Source organism: Globicephala melas, chromosome 3 (assembly GCF_963455315.2).
Source record: "Globicephala melas chromosome 3, mGloMel1.2, whole genome shotgun sequence".
Classification (NCBI taxonomy): Eukaryota; Metazoa; Chordata; class Mammalia; order Artiodactyla; family Delphinidae; genus Globicephala; species Globicephala melas.
Genome location: NC_083316.1, coordinates 829,453 through 844,966, shown reverse-complemented (window position 1 = coordinate 844,966; position 15,514 = coordinate 829,453). Strand labels below are relative to the sequence as shown.

The following is a 15,514-nucleotide window of genomic DNA, read 5'->3' as shown; positions in this document are numbered from 1 at the left end:
ACAAAGGCCACCATCCCCGGCGGGCGGGGCCCAGCCCACTTCTCGCGGGATCGCTGCAGGTTAGCGCTGGTGTTTCCGTGTCCCGTGAACCTTTAGTCTTGCTGTGAGTTACTCTGAAATGAGCGCAGAGGAAAGCGTGTGTTTGGGAATACCTTGTGGAAGTGCGGTGGCGGGTTTGTCCTCAAGCCCAAGTCGCCGCTCGGCCGTCAGTGCGAGGTTTGCGGTAATTTGCCCATTCACACGTTCCTTGGTGTTTTGACCACGTTCCAGCCTTGTGGGCCGGGCTGGCACCGTGGCCGAACACCCTTCGTCACTGCGCACACGGCTGCCGGCCTCCGGGCCCCCCTTGGGCCCAGCATCCTCGGTGGCGCTCCGCAGGGGTCCTGGATGGGGGCCGAGCCGAGGCGCCTGGGACTGCAGCCTGTGTACCCCTGGCTCGTGTTTCCACGTTAGACCCAGAGGAGTGAGTTATTTTCCCTAAAAAGTTAGTTGCCACCTAAGAGCTCTTTACACTACAGCGTTCATGCTTTTAGCCTTTCAGCCCCTGGAGCTGGGCCTCACCTTGCAGGGTCGAGCTCGGGGTCCTGAGGTCCGGCTGGGGAGGTCGGGCCACCCGGCGGGCCCTGCTGCTCCTTGCCACCCGAGGAGCCCGGGAGCACAGAGCAACCTCAGTGCCCGAGACAGCGGGGATGCCGCTGGGCTGGACCAGGCACTGAACGCCCGCCCAAGGCGGGGGTCTGTTTGCTAGCCCTGGAGGGGTAACAGCTGTCCCACGTACAGAGCGAGCGACAGAACCTTCTTTCGGTAGCAGTAGATATTTCTGACGAAGAGGGCAGAGCCAGTGGCCGCTTTTGTTTGTGGGCCTCATAATCTGCACATCCTCACTGGGTCTCTGCAGCTGGAGCCCTGGTCCCCCACCCTGGCTCCCTTCCTGCGGCTGGTTGCTGGCCTGCGACCACCCGACACGAAGGGGCTGATGTGGGATGTGGAGCCCCTCCTCCCTCCCCCCAGAGTAGCCGGGGCCACTCTGCTTCCAGCCTCCCCGCAGTGCAGTGGTCTCTCCCGCAGTGCAGTGGTCTCCCGCAGTGCAGTGGTCTCTCCCACAGTGCAGTGGTCTCCTGCAGTGCAGTGGTCTCCCGCAGTGCACTGGTCTCCCCGCAGGGCAGTGGTCTCTCCCACAGTGCAGTGGTCTCTCCCACAGTGCAGTGGTCTCCCGCAGTGCAGTGGTCTCCCGCAGTGCAGTGGTCTCCCGGCTGCCTGCCCTGGCCCCGCCCTCTCCTTCCATCACTGCCTCACCTGTACCTGGTCCTCAGGAGCTGTCTGACCGGTCACCTCCCCGCTTCCCCAGGCTGCTCAGAGGAGTGACTGCCTGGCTGGGGGACGGGCTGCCCCAGGCTCCTCCCGCCTCCTGCTACCCTGAGCAGCCCCAGGGCCCAGTGCCGGGCCCAGCCCAGCCCATGACGATGGAACTGGCGGGCCAGGGGCTACCTGCAACCAGGGCGGGGGGGTGGGCAGAGCTGGGGTGTTCTGGGGGGCTGCCTGCTGCTGGGGGAGGTACAGAACGTACCCGTGGGCCGTCCCAGAGCTGGGATTAGAGCCAGGATGTGGTTGGGGGGAACCCCTTGCAGTTGGGGGTAGGGCCAGGATGTTCCCTGGGGCTCCCCACAGCCGCGGGCCTGGAGGCAGAATTTTGGTGAGGGGCCTCCAGCCGTCGGGCTGGGGTTGAGCTGGGATGTCCTGGGGGTGCTCTCGGTACCTGAGGGTGGGGTGAGTAGGAGGTGCCCAGCTGGGGGGCTGCCTGCAGCTGGGAGCCCCAGCGGCCCGAGGCTGCTGGAGAGGCTCCCACAGCAGGGGGACCAGGACACTCTGGCCGGGGCCCCGCCACTTCCTGCGGGTATTAGCTGAACAGGTGGAAGCAGCGGGAAATGCTGCAGGTCTGGAATTGCGAGATTCTCTTCTTCAAACCCTGCAGTAAGGGCCCTGGAGATAAGGGATTTCCTTGAGCCACAAGCCAGGGTGGGTCTGACGTCTGGGCGGCTCTGGGCTGAGTGAGCAGGGGCCAGCGAGGAGCCTCTCAGGCCCGTTCTGTGCGGTGGGCGGGGGGGGGTCCTTTGTCATCGGGGTTCTCACAGCTTCCTCCATCCCTGCCTTGGGGACCACCCCAGGCCCCCCTTCCCGTGTGTCCTGCCCCTGTTGGCCACCCACCAGGCGTGGTAGGATGCTCCTGGCTTCAGACAGTGCAAACATGAGAAGGGGTGCAGGTAGGAGCCGGCCGCGAGAGCCCCGAGGGCAGGACCGCCGTGTCCTGCGACACAGCCAGGGGTTCGTAGCCACCTGCGGTGAGCCAGCCAGTCGGCAGACGTTACCTCTGAGCCCTGGCACTCACTCGGGTGGCACCCTTCGGCCCAGTGTGTTGTTTGTGGACACAGAGGTGCCCCGCCTCAGCTGCCCCCCTCCCCGCTCCCGTGTGTCTCAGCCCCTCGGGGAGACATTCTCGAGGACCCGGCTGCTGGTAGTGCTGGTGGGGTGGGCCCTGCACCCCGGGGCCTGAGCCTCGGCACCTTTGTGTGGGACTTGCAGCCCCCTGGGTCCGCTTCTGCCAGTGGGGAGCTCGGAGCCTTGGAAGCTCCCTTTCTGCAGACACAGAATTACCGGGTGTCCTAACCCCACAGGAGAGATGCCTGGGGAAGGAGGTCAGGTGTCGCCGAGTTCCTGAACCAGCACTTGCTTTGGGATCTGAGCCTCGTGCTGGTGGAGCGTCCGGCCCAGAAGGCTTACACCTTCCAGCCTTTCTGCTGCTGCCCATCCGTCCTTCCCACAGAAGGGCTCCAGCCTGGGGTTTGCTTTACTGTGAATTTCACAGCTGGAGACCGCAGATCGCAATCACGGGGACCCCGGGACAGAGCTCTGGTCTCCAGCAGAGCGGTCCTGAAAACCCGGAGAAGATGAGATTTGGTACAAAACTTGGGTGCGTCGGAGGAGGAATGAGGAGGGCCAGGGAGGGTGCGGGCAAGACCCAGAGGCCAGCCCGGCAGGCGCCGGCGGCCAGAAGCAGGGGCGGGGCACCGGTTGTGGGCGCCCCCCACGTGTCCGCCCTGCCCCTCCAGGCCCAGCCTCCCCTCCCACACGTGGGAGGCTCTCCCCCTGCACTTCCTTCTGGCCTTGCTCAAATCCCACCAGTTATTATCCTAGGGGCCTTTCTCAACTGCCCTGGAGACCCGGAGTCCACGTGGCAGGCGGCTCCCGGTGTCCCAAGCGTCCACTGCCCTGGCCTCCCGGGTGGGCTGCTCTGCCATCTGCTGGAATGTACTGAGGCCTCCAGCCTGGCCTGAGTGCCCTGCCCGGCCTCCTTCAGGCCCCCGGGGCTGCGATCTCTGCTGCACTGCCCCCGAGGCCCCCGAACTGCCCCTCCGTGCTGACCGCTGACCCTGGGGCTGCCTTCCCACCTCCTTTGCCTGTGGACCATGGGCCCCACCACCCCCGGCATGCCCCGGCCCCGTGAAAGGCCAGTGTGAGTGCCGCGGCCAGACGCAGGCCGAGCCCGGCAGGATCAGCTGATGCGAAGACTTCGACCCGCCCCCTGGAGCCCTCGGACCCTGGCTGGGAGGAGGAAGGGCCAGTGTGTGGTTCTCCTTGCCGCCTGGGCTGCAGGGCGTCACGCTTAGGGTTCCCTCCGACCAAGTGGGTCTGGTCGCTCAAAGAGCTGCACAGGTGTTCACTGCGGCCTCACAAGATCACCCTGTCAGGAGGTTCCGGATGGGGCAACACACGCTAACACTTGAGTTGAAAGCTCTTGAATAGAGACCACGGGGACGGTGCGGAAGTTGGGCCTGCCTGAGAGTGTGAAAGAAAAACATAGCTCTTTAGAAAAGCTATATTTAATTTTAGATTTGAGTGGGAGAGCTAGGAAGAAATAGCTTCTATACACAGTAAGCATGGGCTCTGGAAGGAGAGTTTTCCCGAGTGGAGGCACAGGTTATCCTAATAGACACACAGGTAGATGGAGGACCTCAGAGGTCAGTCAGTGGAGGCCTGAGGTCAGGAAGACAGTCACACCTTAGCAAGAAAAAGACAGATGAGTCCAGTGTGAATTTGGGCACAGGATTCATGCAAGTGGGCAAAGCCCCAAAAGAAGCCCAGGTACCCAGTAAACATAAAGTGCTGCATAAGCACAGGACAGGACCTGGGCCCCGGGCCCCTCGCTGGTGGCCCCTCGGAGCTCTGGCCACACCTAGTGTTCCACCTGCTGGTAAAGAGAAGCCTCTTCTGGAGAGCAGCTGTGTGTGTGACAAGGTCCAGGGAACAGCCACGTTTCAGAACGCCAGCCTTTTCTGTTTCGCTAACTATTCGAATTCGTTGGGAAAAGGACTGCGTATCTCCTGTTTGAAGGCGGTGTATGATTTGGACCGGAAGGCATTTTATATTAAGGAAGGTGTTTTGCTGATGGGGGTGAGCGGAGGGGATGCGCTTCCAGGTTGATTTGCTCGCTTTGCATCTCAGGCATCGGGTCCGGAGCTGGTACTTCTCCTTCCCAGCTGTGACCTCCAAGGGCCTGTGGCTTCACTGTGCCGGCTTGTAAGACTCCGTGGCAATAACGGTGCATTTCCTAAGAAACATAAATAAAGTTAGATGTGTCTTTTTCTCCCTCGCCGCTGCATCCAGCAGGTGGAGGGTTCCCTCAAGGTTCTGCCGGCTTCCTGCCCGAGCGAGGCTGGGGGGCGGCCACCGGCTGCCCAGGGCATCAGGTGTCACCTTGGCAGTTTTAGCATCTTCTGTCTACTCTAAGGTGGGGTTCTCGAAACCAGCTGGCTTTATAGTTTGTTTGTTTGTTTTAATGCATGTAAGCAACAGCAAAGAAAAGATTGATTCCCTAGGTGAGGCCTTCCTGTGTTTCTCCCACGCGCCTTGGAGATCTTTCTGCAGAATCTGCGAGGCTCATTTCTTACTTGCTCCATGTGGAAGAGCTTGGAGGTGACCAGGGCCAGGCTCCCAGGAGAGCACAAGACCAGCCCCAGACGCACTGCTCCCTCCCCTTCCGCCCCAGCTGTGCTTGTCTGCAGGGGTGAGCTCTGTGCCCCACCGGGACTGCAGCTGACCTGTCTCGGGAGGCTCCTCCGGGTCAGGTCCAGGGCGCCTGTCTGACTCCCTCACTCCTCACCCTCTGGCCCTCGTCTGTGGCCGAGGGGTGAGAGGGTGCTGGACCCGGCCCTGCAGCTTGGGGAAGGACCCCCTGGGCAGGGAGGTGCAGGGAGATGGAGGAAGGAGGCCAGTGTGTCCGGCAGCGCCCGTGAGGGAGCCTGGGGTCAAAGGGTTACTCTGCAGCCGTGCAGAACTCTGAGCCCCGATCTGTTTTGGAGGCGGAGCCAGTAGGAGTTGGTAAGAAAGAGAGGTGGCGAGTGTGACTCCCAAGTGTGTGTCCAGGAACAGGCGGGTGGGCGGGGCCAGCTTGGGTGTCCCTTTGGGGGTTGTTGCCAGCTCTCCCGGGACGTCAGTGTAGGGGCCTCGTCCGCATCAGGCCAGGCTCCGAGAATGTGAGGGTGCTCACGGGAGGGAGGGGGTCCCAGGCCTGGGCTCCCCCCGCCCCCTCCGCCGCCAGGGCAGCCCCTTCTGGTCCAGGCTGCTCCTCGAAACTTGGCTTTGCTCCCACCGGCGGCTGACCTTGGGAAGCCGCCCCGCCTCCTGGCCCGGCCTCAGTTTCCCCGCCCGTCTGAGCCCATGCACTGTGGGTGCGTTCTTTCTCTGGGGGGTGGCCTGCAGCCTGCCTTCCCTGGAAGGATGATCGCTGACGCCCCCTCTGGCGGCCTGCCTGCGTCCCGCACGGGGTGCCCACACTGTTTGGGAGGGTGAACTGAGTTGCGGGGAGTTGACGGTCGTGTTCCTGGCGCTGCTTCCTTGACGCTGTGAGCTGGTGAGCCGTCCCCGTGGCTCGCTGCGCCCGTGCCGGGTTCTCTGGCTGGGAGCCGTGTGGGCTCTCCTGGCCTCTGGCGCTTCCTGTGGCCACCAGTCAGCCCAGCGCCTGCGTCCTGGGCTCCCATCCTCGTCGGTTTGGGGAGACCCACAGGGCAGGGCACCTTTTGTCCTTCACACCTGGGATCTGGGCACCCTGGATGCTGGCTGCGTGCGCCCCAGGCCCCTGTGCTGGCAGTGCCTGTAGCACCCCCGTTAAGCCAGGCTTCACCTACCCCTCAACGCCACCACCGTGAGTGACTGGCCTATTTTCTGTGTGCTCACCGAGGTCCGCCATCCTTGAAAACACTTCATTCCAGGTTGTGAAGTCATCTAATTGGCTTGCACAGGTCTGTCCCGTCTTGTTTCGTGCCTTTTTTACCGACTGTCGCCCTGGGGTGTGTCCGCTGTGTCCCGTGTAATTCATCGCTCCTCCCCTGGCTGGCCCCTGGGTGTCTGTCACAGGGGTGACCTTCAGCACACCTGTCCCCCGGTGGCGCCCTGGGTGGCATCCAGCTCCACGGCTACCAGCAGCACGCCCATGGGAGCAGCCCCTGGGGAGCGGGGCCCGCCAGCTGGCCCGGTGTCCACACACAGCTCCCCACCCCTGACCCCGAGTTCTCAACTGCAGCAGAGGCTCCAGCACCGTCCTCACGGCCTGGGGACCAACTCTGAGCTGTGGTTATTCCCAGAAACTCAGGAGCACGTGGACTCCAGCAGAACCAGTGGGCCCTGGGCTCTGCACTCAGTGGCCTTGTGGGCAGTGGTGCAGAGCTCTTGGCCACATGACGTCAGGAGCCAACACGTCTGATGGTCCACATCTGTTCTCTCAGTTCATGGATCTTACCCACTGCCCGAGGATGGTTTGTGGTGACTGTGGTAAATCGAGCACCCGGCGCACGAGGGCAAAGTCTATTCCTTTTTCTCTTTTCTTAAGTCCTGCTAGGATTTTTTTTAAATTTATTTTATTTATAGATTTTTGACTGTGTTGGGTCTTCGTTGCTGCGTGCAGGCTTTCTCTAGCTGCGGCGAGCCGGGGCTACTCTTCGTTGTGGCGCGCGGGCTTCTCATTGCGGTGGCTTCTCTTGTGGCGGAGCATGGTCTCTAGGTGCTCAGGCTTCAGTAGTTGTGGCACATGGGCTCAGTAGTTGTGGCACATGGGCTCAGTAGTTGTGGCGCACGGGCTTAGTCGCTCCGTGGCATGTGGGATCTTCCCGGACCAGGGCTCAAACCCGTGTCCCCTGCATTGGCAGGCGGATTCTTAACCACTGCGCCCCCAGGGAAATCCCCTTTCTATTTCTATCAGCATGATTTTCAGGAACTTTCTGAGAAGAGAGACGATGGCTGAGGATGTGGGCTCAGCGCCGGGTTTGTGTGGCCAGCTGGCTGTGTGCGTGCTGGCTTATTACATTTCCTTTCATCATGGGAGGGGGTGCATTTCCCTCCAGCCTCCTGGTGAATGCGGTTCCTTTGGAATGGCGGGATCTCTTCCCGGGATGGAAGCACTGGCATCGGAAGGCGGCTTTGGAGAGTCTTCCTGGGCCTGCCGGTCATGTGCTGGCGGCCCCGACGTGCTGGCACCCGGCATCTGGAGCGTCTGCTCTGCCTGTAACGCGGCCGCCGTGTTCTCCAAGCTGCTGACACCGATTCCCTAGTGCTGTCCTGCGCGCGTGTCGCGTCAGGGTCTCGCACGGCTGACCGGGGTCCCTCAGCAGGCGTGTGCTCGAGGGCACAGGCATCGCAGCCCCCTGGGGCCTGTCCTCCCTGGGCGAGGGCCTGGGTCTCTCTAGAGATCTTGTCTCTTAAGTAACGCATTATGTTTCCTCGTTGGTTGTGAAACATAAGGCACTTGGACCGACTTGCACGTGGGTGATGCCAACGGCCTTGGTGGCCTTGGCAGGGAGGAGGGGTGATTGCCGGGCTGGTCTGAGCCGGGCTTTGGAACCTCAGGTGCTGCACCTGGATAGTTCTGGACCGGTGGATTCGATGAATTCAGTGGGAACTGGAGACTGTTTACATCCAAAGCGAAATTGTCACTTTCACAGTTCTTATCACAGGAAGTGTCAAAACTACAGCAAATGTTTTTGCTTAGGGCGGCGGTAGCAAAGCACCCCAGAGGGGCCGGCTCAAACCACAGGAATTCATTCCTCCCGTTCTCAGGGCTGGAAGCTGAGATCCCGTGTCACAGGGCTGGCTCCTCCTGAGGCCTCTCTCCCTGACGTGTAGACGGCCGTCTTCTCCGTGTCCTCCTGTGGTCCTCCCTCCATGCATGTCTGTGTCCTGATCTCCTCTTCTTATGAGGACCCCGGTCACATGGGATTAGGGCCCACCTTAGTGACCTCATGTACCTTAATCACTTCCTTAAAGGACGGACCTCCAAAGACAGTCACATTTTGAGGTGCTGGGGGTTCGGACTCCAATACATGAATTTGGGGACACAGTTCAGCCCCTGACACCAAAGCAGAGGAAACGCAACGAGCCGCCCCCTCTCCCCACCTCAGCAGTCCCCCCTTACGGCCCCTCTGGGCCCACTGACACCCCCTCTTCCCCCACCAGTGATTTGCAAGCAGAGCCCAGACTCCGTCCTTTCACCAGTAGCAATCCCGTGGGTATCTGCCACTCAAGGACAAAGCCGCTGGCAGCCGCTGTGCAGGCCACTGTCACCCCGGCTCGGGGGCGGGGGCGGTTCTTGGCTACAGCCGCGCCACCCCCCACCCCCCACCCCCGCGACACACACTCTGATCAGAGGGTCCCCGTCCAGCCTGTCGTCTTGGTTTTCTTCCTACAGTGTATTGGTGCATCTGTGTCTCCTGGCCTTCCTTTTGCCGACTGCGTGCTGGTCGTCCGTGTCTTCTGGAAGCTGGTGGCTTGACCCACAACTAGAGAGATCCCATTCCTGCCGGGCACGCCCAGCCCCGCCCACCTGCTGGTCTGCTTCCGGGCGGGACCCTCTGTCACACACACGTGCCTGGATGGTGGGTTCTGGACGCCTGTGCGAGCCCTCCGTGGACGCCCCCACGGACACGCCCCCCCCACCCCTTGGCCGTCCCGAGGGACAGTCTCACGGGACAGGCGGCGCGAAGCTTGACATTACCCCTGGGCCAGTGTCACGATCGGGAGATGGTTTCGTAGGGTCGTCCAAAGGCAACCAGGGAGGCTGGGGCGCGTGTGTGAGCGTGTGTAAGTAGAGGTGTGGGTGAGGGTGTGCGTGGACATGAGCGTGTGCCCTGAGGCGTGCGGGCGTGAGGCTCCCACCACACGTGGCTCTTCCTGTGTGCGTTCCAGTGCGCCATCTGCTTGGGGCCCTGGGTCCTTTGGGCAGGAAGCGGTGCCCAGGCCCGGAGGGATCGCCTCCTGGACCCGCTCTGCTAGGGGCTCGTGCTGAAGTGTGCGGGGCGAGAGTGGGCAGTGCACCTTCAGGTCTGGGTTGAGCCGGCTGCCCGACGACACGGACGTGCAGAGGACTCGCATGTCTGCGTCTGTGCCTGTTAAACCCCTTTTCCATGGGACGGTTTCTCGCAGACAACTTCTCATGGCTTAATCCAAGTAGCTCAGCTGGGCACTCATTGCACGTCACCCTCAAGGGTTGTGTTACAAGCCCTAGTGTGGCCCTCGAGAAGGGTGACCATACAGTTCATCTGGCACTTTTGAGGGTGATGGGCCCCCGGTGATGGCCCAGGGCTGAAGCTGTGGGCAACATCTCAGGAGACTGGTCCCCCCACCCCCCGTGGGCTCCTGAAGGGACCCGCCTCCTCCAAGCAATTTCCATGGCCCCCGCGTGCTTCCTGCCCACCCCGCCCCCCCACCCCGGCGCGTTCCGTTGGTACCTGCCCATCTCGTCTGTGGGAGGCCTGCCTGTTTGCCGAGGGTCGAGGCTGTGTGGTCACTCACACGTCCTTTCCCCACTGGCTGCAAAACTCAGACACCAGGACCGCCTCCCCGAGGCACACAGAGATGCATCCTCTGCGAGGCAAATGTGGTCGCGTCTTGTCCGCGGGGAGTGGCCGGCGAGCCAGCTTGCGGGAAGCCATCCGCTCGTCAACCAGCAGTTTGAACCGTGCACTTGCCCCGACTCCAGGGTCACCCCTTCACGCCTCGTCATCACCCCAGTTGGTCCGGACAGACTGGGGTGCTGCCTCCCCGGGGCCTCAGAAGCCGTGGGGAAACTGGGTGCTCTTTCTGGAGCCCTGAGATCTGTTGTTCTCTTCTGTTACCTGCAGTAGCAGCCGTCCTGGCCATGGAATGTGGCTGCACAGTCGGGGCGTGTCCGCGACCCGTGAGTGCTCTGAGCGTGCTGGCCCCGGAGCTCCTGTCCGGCACTTTGCTGCCTGCCATTCTGTCTAAGGCACGGGCACCGGCTTTAGGGTCCATTTATGGGGACACACCGCAAAGTATCCAGTGACTCAGCTGCCCTGCAACCTGGAGGAGCAGCGGCCACGGGTCATAGGACGAGCGGGTACGCGGGGCTCCCAGCACAGCCCCCGGAGCCGGAGCTCTGGGCCGTCGAGGTGACAGGCAGACCGAGAGGCAGCGCCCCGCCAGCGAGGAGGTGGGGTGTCTCTGCAGCAAAGTTACAACAGCAAGGATGGAAGAGGATATGTTTTGAAATGAAGGAAAGGCTACATTTTAAAACCTGTGGGATTGAATTAAAGTCCTTAGAGAAAGCTGCCTTCTCCATGTGAATTTGGGGGAAATAAGGTATTTCTGAAAATATGCTCCAGGCTCTTTCCTCAAGAAGTTAGAAAGAACATTAGGGTACACTCAGAGTGGAAGAGAGAGGCCCCTATAAGATACAAAATCAATGCGACTGAATAGGTCACAGCAGAGATGAGGAACAAATGCGCAAGTGGTTCTGTGAACAGATTAGCGAAGGGGAGGGCTGTCTGTCAGCACGGGCCTGAAGGGTCTCAGAAGCACAAACGCTATGAACGACGCCTAGATCGGGGCAGGGTTGATGTAACTTCAGGGCAGCGGTTCGCACGATTATCCTGAAAATGCACGATGGGGAGTCGGGTGGGAGGAGAAGCCTGCTGAGGACGCCCAGAGATTTCCTCCCTGACAGAAACACTGAAATAACTCCAGAAAATAGGAAATCTAGATAAACGATGAAAAGCACTGGAACAGCCATCAGGAGGCTCCGTAGGAATTCCTCCAACGAGGTGCGCTGGTGTCTGGCGTGGTGACCGCAGGACCCGAGGACGGCGGAGCGGGGGACGTGACCAGGCTCGCCTTCCAGACGCGTGTTGGCAAACAAACCCGGCGAGGCCTTAAGAGAGGTGGCTTCCCAGCGCTGGAACCGAGGTTGTGACACCAGAGAAGCCGTGGCTGCCATGGGTCACGTGGACAGGGTGACAGATGAGCACGTAATTATCCCGCAGGGAAGACTTGTGGTGACATTCACCCCGTTCACGCTGACCCCAAAACAAGACGCTTAGAAAACCCGGGGTGGGAGGCACGTTCCCGCCAGCACGTTCCTGCTCTGTCTGACCCCCTGGAGCAGAGCCCCCACCACCACCATTTAACAGGAAGCATTGTCCCCAGCGGCGGCCACGACAGATCCGGGGTCACCGGCCCTGTTCCACCTTGTGCTGAAACCAGAGGTTCAGCCAGGGGACCCTAGCCCCTGAAGGCTGGGGGAGAGGCCGTTCAGAGTCACCATCGTCACAGCACATGGAGATCTGGACCCACAGCGTGGGCGGCACAGGCCACACGTGGCTGTAGGGCACCTAGGATGTGGCGCGTGAATGAGATGTGCTATGAGCACAGAACACGCCGGATGCCCTGTACGTGATGAGGATAGTGTGAACTGGCTCGTCCACGCCTTGTGCTACGTGCGTGCGGAAATGATGGTATTTTAGGCGTGTTGGGTTAAATAAACTGCATGTTGAATTAATTTCATCACCTTTGTGTTTTTAAACATGGCTGCTAGAAAATGTAAAACGGCACACGTGACCCGCGTTGTATTCCTGTCGGGCAGCGCTGGCCTTGGTGGAGACCCCAGAGAATCAGGGAACGGTCAGCGTGCAGGCCTGCAGGCGGCAGAGACGGGCGTGGCGGGTGGTGGGGTGAGCAGCTTGGACACGGTACCACGGACCTGGGTCTCTTCCCGTCTTTCCTGTCTCCTGTGCACCAAGCCTACGTATTTCAAGTGTATTTTCTTGCAAATAATCAAAAACTCATTTCTGTTGGTTGTAAGGCTCCGTGAGTTTTGTCTTGTCATCCCTCCGCTCCCCTATTTTCTAATCGACCGCCTGAGATCAAGTTCATCACAAACACGCTGTTCCTGAATGTCCCCCACCCCCAGCGTGGAGCCAGAACATCACTGCCTGCAGAAGTGCTGGCGCCTCAGCCACAGCTGCCCGTCCACCGTGTGTCCCCCTCGTGCGCAGGGCCTGCCCCCCCCCACGGAGCCCTAGCCTGCTTTCCCCGCGTCCACCGGACCAGGCCCGTGGCTCTGGACGCCCCCTCCCTCCCTGCTGGGCCCCCATCCCGTCTGTGACTTCCTGGGGTTGGAGAGTCTCCGAGTCCCCGTCTTCCTTGTGGTCTGAGCCCAGTCCTGCCAGCTCTGTGCCTGTGGCCCCGTGAAAGCATCCTTGTGTGCAGGGGCTGCTGGGCGCGCTGAGGAGGGGGCTCGGGGGCGGGGCTGCCTGCGGGGGGTGCTGGGAGTGGGCGGAGCGCCGTCGGCCAGGAGAGCACCCCGACCCCAGGCGTCCCCTCGGTGGCTGTAGGAGGGACTGGGCCGCAGCGTCCGCGGGAGGCGGGTGCCGGGGCGGCGCGAGGAGCCCAGAGGACAGTCCCGCGCGTGACCGTGCCCTGTCCCCGCAGGTGGCCGTCATGACGCTGACGCTCTTTCCCATCCGGCTGCTGGTCGCCGCCGTCATGATGCTGCTCGCCTGGCCCCTGGCGCTTGTGGCCTCGCTGGGATCCGCTGAGCAGGAACCAGAGCAACCCCTGGCCCTGTGGCGGAGGTGAGTGCACGTCTGTGGGGGCCCTGGGGGGTGTTGCAGGCCCGCGCTCCCCCTGCCAGCATCCTGCCCTGAGGCTCCCTCCAGGGCCCCGCAAGCCGAGTGGCCGCCGTGTTGTGCCCTGAGCACAGGGGTCCCGCGCTTGCCTGTCCGCTGCCCTCGAGGCCGCATGTCAGCCTGCTGCCGCTGGTGTGGTCTCTGCTTCGTGTGGATGGACGTGTGAATCCACCTTAAGTGAAGATCCAACAGGGGCCTCACAAGAGGACATGAAACCACAGCATGTTCTTGTGTATTTAAATACCTAAAGCTGTCCCTTAACTCAAACTACACGCCGTTTCTAGTGAAGGAAAACGTTGAGCTATGGGAAGGATTTTGGTGAGTATTTCCAGTGTGTTAGAAGACACCGTTCCGGTCATAAAACCAGGTTGCTGGCCACCTCCTGTGTCTGCATCTCCGATCAATCCTAAGGTCCTTGGACGGTTTATTCAGAACAGAAGTGTTCTTAGTTTAGCGCAGGGCCGGGGGTCGGCTGCAGCCTGTTTTTGTGAATGAGGTTTTCTTGGGGTGCAGCCCTGCCCGTTCATTTGTACACCATCCAGGGCTGCTGTCCTGGAGGGCAGGGGTCACTGTGGCCAAGGCCACAGGCCCACAAAGCCTAAACTACCTGCTGCCCGGCCCGCAAGGTTTATGGACCAGCTCAGGCCCCTCCTTTCTCTCCCAGTGTCTGAGCTGCTGGAATGCTGATGCCCTGAGAGGCTGTGGAAACGGGCGCCCATCCCGGACCTTGGTTCCCCGCTGCCCACGTGCCATGGTCAGAACAGCAGTTACATGCAGGGCAGAGACAGCCGGTTAAGGTTCAAGGGTTTTCTGAGCCTTTCACGAGCATGGTGCCTGGGGACCCCTCACCCTCCTCGTGGTAACATTTCACGTCCTCAGACCATCCCCAGTTTCAAGTGAACCATGGTCTCTCCCCCTCCCTAGAAACCAGAAGGTAGACGTGGCTGTCTCCGTGGGTGTGCCCCCTGCACGGAGCCTGGCCTGAGGGACAGGAAAGTCTCTCCCAAATGAATGAATGAATGGGTCAGTGAATGAATGAATGAAAAAGTGAACGAGTGCATAGACAGCTGGGTTTTCTAATCTCTTTGGAAATCATGCTTTACCTTGAGATTTGGGTTTTTTTTTTTAAAGTTTTAACTGTAAAATATGAATTTGGTATCAAATATATAATCAAGCCAAGTAAATCCAGACCAAATCGGAATCAGAATTTCAGTTTTCACTTGGTTGAGGACCCAGAGCTAGAAAGCAGAGATTTTGTAGTTTTTTACAAATTACGAATGATTTGATCAAAAGCGTCTTAATTCCCTGTTCCCCCCGCTCTGTTCTGGGGCTGGGCTCCCCTGCCTCCCTGCTGTCCTCTCCCACGAAGGAAGAAACCTCGCACAACCTCGGCGTCTGTCTTTTCAAAACAGGTGACTCTGGGCTGTTTCGGTTTCCCTGTTTTGACTCCCTGTAGCTTTTCTTGTCTGCGGTAATGTACTTGGTCTCATCGGGTGATAAATGGGCCACAGCCAACTTTAGTTCCGACAGCCCGCTCGCTTCACAGAGGCACCGTGTGTGTGTGCGTGTGTGTGTGACGTGCACACCTGATGTGCCCCACGTGGGGAGATGTGGGGTTAAGGTTCCCGGGAGCTCTGGGTGCTCAGGTACGCAGAGCCTGAGCGTCGTCCCGAGTATATGTGTGTATGGGCGTGTCTGTGTGTATACGTGTGTATGTATATGCGTGTGTGTTTGTGTACGTGTGAGTGTGTGCGCATATGTGTGTGTTTATATGTGCACTGGCATGTACCCCCGCTGCACATGCCGCCCACATTGAATTCCCACCCCCTGCAGCCCACGGGCTCTCCACACAGCAGTGTTTCTCGGGAACTCGGTGCACAGCCCTGGGCTCCATGGAAGCAAGAACAAACACCCGGCCCCGAGCTCCTCAAAGGAAACACAGTGACAGCAGGTCCTGAGTTTGGGACACGGGGAGTTAGGAGGAAACAAGTTTACAGTAGCAGGACTCCGAGTAGAGGACGTCACGTCATCAGCTGCGGCCTTGGGTTGGTTCACGCCAGGCACAGCTGTGCGGTTTTGAGCAGAGTTTTGTTTTGATCAGGGAGGATTTTTGCTGAATATAAGTTAACGTCAGTCAGACCTTCCTAAAATAAAATCTTGGGTTTTCAACGAGAGGAGGAACGACACAATTTCGCCTAAGACTCTGTGTTTCAAAACACAGAGTGTTGTAAAAACTTCTTACAGAACCCAACCAGGCAGGGCAGGAGACACTGCTGACCAGTCCTGCAGGCCCTGGCCCTTGGCCGACTCAGGGTTCAGGAGGGTCAGCTCAGCCGTCATAACCGGGTACCACGGCGGGGCTCAGACAGCAGGATTCGTTTCTCACGGTTTTAGAGGCTGAAGTGGGAGGTCAGGGGCAGCAGCCACGGCTCGTGGCGGGACCTCCGTCCACCTGCAGACGCCGCGTCCTCGCAGGCAAGACCTCTTCCTCTCCTGTAAGGACACCGGTCCCCTGGATCAGAGTCCCACCCCGGGACCTCACTGGA

The 15,514-nt window shown here is 60.3% G+C and overlaps 1 protein-coding gene across 1 annotated transcript in view; it reads left to right on the top strand.

Moving 5' to 3' along the window:
• LPCAT1 (lysophosphatidylcholine acyltransferase 1) overlaps positions 1–15,514 on the top strand; it is a 48,285-nt gene that overhangs the window by 3,940 nt on the left and 28,831 nt on the right. Inside the window, exon 2 of the mRNA XM_030856527.2 lies at positions 12,772–12,914. Coding sequence (XP_030712387.1) covers positions 12,772–12,914 — 143 coding nt within the window. The remainder of the gene's footprint in view (positions 1–12,771; positions 12,915–15,514) is intronic.